General features: G+C 41.0%; 1 protein-coding gene across 3 annotated transcripts in view; it reads left to right on the top strand.

Moving 5' to 3' along the window:
• LOC115569089 (serine/threonine-protein phosphatase 2B catalytic subunit alpha isoform-like) overlaps window positions 1-5,091 on the top strand; it is a 40,176-nt gene extending 35,085 nt beyond the window's left edge. For all 3 annotated transcript variants that reach the window (XM_030397007.1, XM_030397005.1, XM_030397006.1), the window contains one exon: window positions 2,515-5,091. In XM_030397007.1, the coding sequence (XP_030252867.1) occupies window positions 2,515-2,693 (179 nt within the window). In that variant the 3' untranslated portion in view covers window positions 2,694-5,091. The remainder of the gene's footprint in view (window positions 1-2,514) is intronic.
• Window positions 5,092-6,000: the final 909 nt, after the last annotated feature.

Here is a 6,000-nt window from a genome sequence, read left to right on the forward strand (position 1 = left end):
AACATATGCCTTTGGTTAGTTTGGCGCGTAAGAATTGGCTTAGCACAGCTGCTGTTGTCAGCAGGGGTTGGGTAAGGCGTGTGTGAGCTGACCAATCAGAGGAGTCTGATAGTATACAGGAGGGGGCGCCTTAAAGAGACTTGAGCTAAAACTGAGCATTTCAGCACTGGACAGTTTGAAAAAAACAATGTCTTTTATGAGCATCAAAGCATGTAAAACTATTCTCCTAGTACCCCAAATATAATAATAAACCAGAAAATGAGCACAATATGTCTCCTTTAACGTAGAAAATGTGTTACCAAGGTTAAGACAAATATCCAACCTCAGAACTTGTTTCAAGAAAAGCAGAGAAAGCGGATCAATTTGGCATCTGTAAACATTTCATGTACATTTCATATTTTAGAGGACAGTTCAAACATGTCTGAAGCCGGAACAGGTCTGCCAGGTTCTCCTGTGCTACTAAACAGATTGTTGTCATGCTATTTGTGTTTGGTGTATTATATTCTGTGTACAAAGGCATAGTCATTAATCTGCATGCTTTAGTTGACTGTAGCCGTTTGTGTTTGTACCATTAGCACTGTCTTTGGCTTATCTGAACTACAGTCCATAATTTGTTTAAGCAAATGAATTATGGGTATCTCTTGTGTTCTGTTTTTCTGTTATGTAGTACGATTTGTAGCTGGGTGTTAGACATCCACTGTGCAGCACAGTGGCATATTTGTGAGTAGCCGCATGTGTGCAATGGTAATGTGACAGCAGCCATTGTTCTAGAGTGGCTGCAGAGTTCTCTCCAGACAGACCTCCTTATCAGCACAGGAGCATCTGTCAACACACAGACCGCAGTTCAGCTGACCTCAAAGCGTCACGCTATAAAGTTTTCTTCTCGTTCCCACAAAATCATTTTTGATGACAAAAGCCATTGCAAGTGGTCGCCATAGATGTTATCTCTATCAGCTTTTATCTTTTTAGAAATAATTTAGAATGATTTAAAGGGGCACTCCAGCAATTTATTGTTGGCCTTTAAATGGGGGAACTCACAAGAGACTAATCAAAAACATGGTAAAGGAGCTCTGTGGAACTTCTGTATTGCACTGGTCGTTAGTTAATGTTAGGGGACTCTGAACTAATGTTAGCTACTGTTGCTCTCTGTTAGTTTGGGCCGACCTCCTAAAAATTCTGGATTCTACATTGCCCATACAGTAACACAACCAAAGTCATCTTTCGTTAAACCTTTGTGTCCTGGTAAGGGATCATGCATTTTATTCTGCATTCTGCGATGCATACTTTTGTTTAAGGAATAGTTCAACATTTTGTATGTTGTTTGTTTAGTTTGTACACAGTACAGTACTGTTTTACAGAAAGTCACTAAAAATTGCGCAAAACAAACTTTTTGTATAAACCTGATACTATGTGTTCATTTGAGAGCTTCAGAGGTTCAAGTAGTTGGATTGTAGTTGGCAGGGCCTGGCTAGCTGTGTCCCTGTTTTAAGTCATTGTGTGAAGCTAAGCTAACAACCTGCTGGCGCTGGCTTCATTTTAACAATTAAGATCATCTAACTATTTAAATAAGTATATGTCCCAAAAGATTGGTGGTGTCCAGGCCCACATCATCCCTGCGATCAGTATACTGATCTGCATGTGTAGAATTGAGTGCCCAAGTTATTCATTGAACATACCAAGGGAGAGGAACTGTGACACAGCCAATTATCACTAAGCAATTGACAAATTGCTTTTATCCAAATCTAACCAAACTGAAAATATGGCAAGCTTAGATACTAGTTTTAAAAGAAACAACCTGAGAGAGAATGAATGAGAATTATCTTGAACGTTTGCATGTAGGCTCCAAAGTTTTATGGAGACATGTTAACCTCCAGCAAAACTAGGTTCAAACAAACGGCTGACTGTCAGAAACTCTTCACACAGGTGAAACATGTTGTAAGGACCTTCGATCGACCAACTTTGTGCAGCTGAGCCCTGTTCCATACTCTGTGTCTCATAACGGCTTATCCACCAGGTGTCTCAGACTACTGATCTAGGATCAATGGCCAGGTCGCACTGACTGTCACACTCACTGTGAGCCACGAGGTCAAACTAATCCTAGCTCAGCATTCAAACAGTAGATGAACACTGGCTGATGTGTGTGGATTTTGGTGTGAGAGCCCTCTATATGTACTATATGTAAGAGAAGCTTGTTTATCCAAACCAAAAATGTCCAGCTGAAGGGAGCATAATCAGGGTCTAAATCAGAACAGTTTCCTCACTGGCATTTAAACGGTGAATCAAGCCAAACTGATTGCTTTGGAAACACGTGCACACCCACATTTCATAAATGAGTAAAATGTGGTTTGGAATTTTAATCCATTTCGGTGCTCTGAATATTCCCTGCAAAGCACTCAAGGGGTTTGGATACACAATATTCTACTAAATGTCTTGTTAAATATTAACTCTGTGTGCATGTACGTATGTTTCTGTGTGTGTGTCTGTGTGTGGGTGCGTGCCTGCCTGTCTCCGCAGCCATACGAGGCTTCTCCCCGCAGCATCGGATCAGCAGTTTCGAGGAGGCCAAAGGTCTGGACCGGATCAACGAAAGGATGCCTCCGCGACGTGATGCTGTCAACAGTGTGGGCCTGTCGATGGGCCGCATGAACATGGGAGAGCCCAATGGGACCGACAGCAACAGCAATATACAGTGATGGACATACACTCCCACATGCTCAGACACATACCTACTGTTACAACTCTGATATGGTACCATATTTATAGATTCGTGTACATAGGCATATATACACAAGAAACATGCATCGCACGCACAATATTTCACACACTGAATAGGCTACAGACAACATCACACACACATGCAATGCACACACACACACACACACACACACACACACACACACACACACACAAACTCACACGATACATACCCCTCTCCCGTTGCCCTCAGCTGTATGTAAAGGCATGAGTGTACCTGGACTTTAGCACCAAAGGCTGAGTCTCTTCACCGAACTGATCGGCCCTATTTAGAGAACTACAACTCCCATGTACCTGCACAACAACAGGAAAGAAACTACAAAAACACTCCCCATACCAAACAGGAGGAGCTGCTGTTCACCGAGTATGTTGGGGATCACCAGTGGATTGACAGTGTCAGCATGACGTGGCTATGTCGGTGATGTGAGTCGCGGGGTCAAGTTTTTGCAGGGCAAGGGCGGGGGTTGCTGATCAGGGGGTGGAGCATTAAAGATACATATGCTTCTTTTTCCTGTTTGCATCCCGAAAAAACAGGAAGTGGAACCAAACTTGCGATTGGTTGATTTTATAGGGTTGTGGACATGCCTGCCTGCCTGTGTGCGTGCACATGCTTCAACATGTTAATGTCAGTGCAGTTATATTTGAAAATGTGTTTTTGTTTGCAAATACAAGCGGATCTCGCTATCTGGCGGGCGACAGTGAGAAAAAATTTCCGACGTGTGGTGTGGTGTGGTGTGGTGGTTTATCTGTTGCAGAGACATGTGTGGAGATAATCTCAGCTGCAGTCTAATCTGAGCCGTCTCTGTCCTTTTCCTCTTGGGAGGAGATTCCTGTTTTTGTAGCACTACACTGCACCCGTCCTCTGCTTGAAGTCAAGTGGAGGATTCCCCCCCACACGCAAAACTCTGGTCACAGGCCAGTCAGTTTTTTTGGAAAGGCTCACAGCAAGGCCCGGATCAGATTAGAAGTGTTTCTCCCTACCTGTTGCGTGTAAATAGGTAACATAGAGAGGTTTTATTGCACATCTGATGCTCACAAGATGCAAGATGCAGTATAACAGAAGTAGGATGCTATATGTAGTGTGAGGCAGCCGGGGGGAGTTGAAATGTGAAGTCACACTCTATTCATTGTCTTTCTACATCCTCCTTTCCTCCCGTGTTGCTGTCTGCTAAAAAAAACAGCAGTGATGGCCGTGGAATCTCCGGCCTAAAAAGCAGGAAATTATATTTCACAGAGGAAACCGACTCTTCTTGTCAAGGCAGCGGCCAAGACAACAAGAAGAAGTCAGAAGAAAAGGTCTTTGTAAAGCATTTATATTAACGCATCAGTGCATGCAGAGTTAAGTTCTTTGATAATAATGTGAAAATTATATTTGTGCTCTGTGTTTCACTATGGTAGGATTTTTTTTTTCTTTTTGTTTTTCTGGCTAATATAAATGAACTGAGGAATAATTAATAATTTATTTTGTACATAATGTTAATTTAATTTATTTTTTTTATTGATTTTGTGTTTTAATTCGGTTGTTTTTCATGTTTTCTCTCTCTTTTTTTCTTTTCTTTTTCTCTTTTTTCACAACTTGTGTTTCTGGTTTCTTTCGACGCTGTACAGAATGACAGTACGCTTCTATTCAAAGTGTCAAGTCCACGTTCTCTCCTCTCTTCTTTGTCGATGTACAGGAGTTGTTTTTAATGATAAATATGAATAACGATAAACAAATATTAAACTAGCATTGATGAATGACCATATTATATACAGAGGCACAGGCATTCAGGCAGCCCAAAGCATGATTGCATGGTTAAAATTTGCGCTGTTCCAAGCAAAAAGCAGCAAGACACATTTTAACAGAAGAGCCGGTGTGTTGCCATCACAATTTAAAGGAAAAAAGTGTACTCTCTCTCTGATCATAATTCTTGATGATTCCTCTTGTTATTTGATGATATTTATGATTCTATGATTATTATGATTCTATTTATTATGGACATTATTCTTAATATTTAAGCTCTCTCTCTCTGCTGGTTGCTCTTCATGTTGCGTTGCTCCTTGGTTGATCTTGTTGTGCTTCTTTGGGAGAGGTGAACCCCCCTGGGAGACCCTGTGCCATAGAAATTGTGCCACGGTACTTACTTTCTTTATCTTTCTCTCTCTCTTTCTTTCTCTCTCTCTCTCTCTCTCTCTCTCTCTCTCTCTCTCTCTCTCTCTCTCTCTCTCTATCCCTCTGTCTCTCGCTCTCTCTTTCTCCTCTCTTTCTGATTTGACTCCCCAGTCACTAACACTGTAAGCATGCCCCATGGGACGATCCACTTTTTTACTCTTGAATAAAATATGCATGAACCTTTGGTACGGCCTCCTAGCCTTTATTTCCTCACCACTCACATGCAAATAAAACACAAACCATGATGCAAAAGAAGCACCCTCATGATATGAGAGGTAACGTTTCATCAGATTCCGTTGAACTGACTGGACCTGTTGGAGGTCTATAGTTGCCAACTCTCAGAGGAACATACTTACATAACGTGAATGATTCAGATTCTACTCGCAGCGAATCAATATGAAGAATGTGATTTGTTCAAACTGAAAGTAGAAGTTATTAGTAAGTCGGTGATTCACTGAAGTCAGTCCTTTAAATGAATCAGTTTGGTTGTGAACCCTCATCACAGTGTGCGTGTCTGAACAGCAGTGATCTATCCTGCTCAGACTTCCTTTTCATTTCACGCCAACACGATTTAGTCCATTTAATGGCTGTGTATCTCCAGATAAGGATTGAATTATTTTGTTATCTTGAGAAAAATGATAATCAACCAGTTATCGAGAGAAAACAGCTCATTTTTTCCTTCTATTTTTAATGTTTATCCAAGATTAGGAGTGCCATGACAGCATGTATAGATGTTGTCTCAGTAACTATAGCATCTGGTATGAGCTGAAAATGTCTGATAAAGGAGTACCCTTTATCGATCAATGCATCAGACTGTGAGTCATTGTCACTTATTTTGATACAGACTCTAACACAACAACTAAGCACTCATTACAGGTTGTAGTTTCTTTTCCAGTTCCTCTATACCAGTGGTATCTATTTAAGTTTGTGCTTCCTGGACATCTACTGTAAACTGACCACTGCATGTAAATCTGTCTTCTACAATAAAAAACATAGTGTAAATACCCTCATATCAGGAAAACATTCTTACAACAAATGAAAAAGTAAGTAAAAAGGTAATATGATTTCCTTTGAAACGCCCAAATTCAGCCCAC

This window comes from Sparus aurata, chromosome 18 (assembly GCF_900880675.1).
Source record: "Sparus aurata chromosome 18, fSpaAur1.1, whole genome shotgun sequence".
NCBI lineage: Eukaryota > Metazoa > Chordata > Actinopteri > Spariformes > Sparidae > Sparus > Sparus aurata.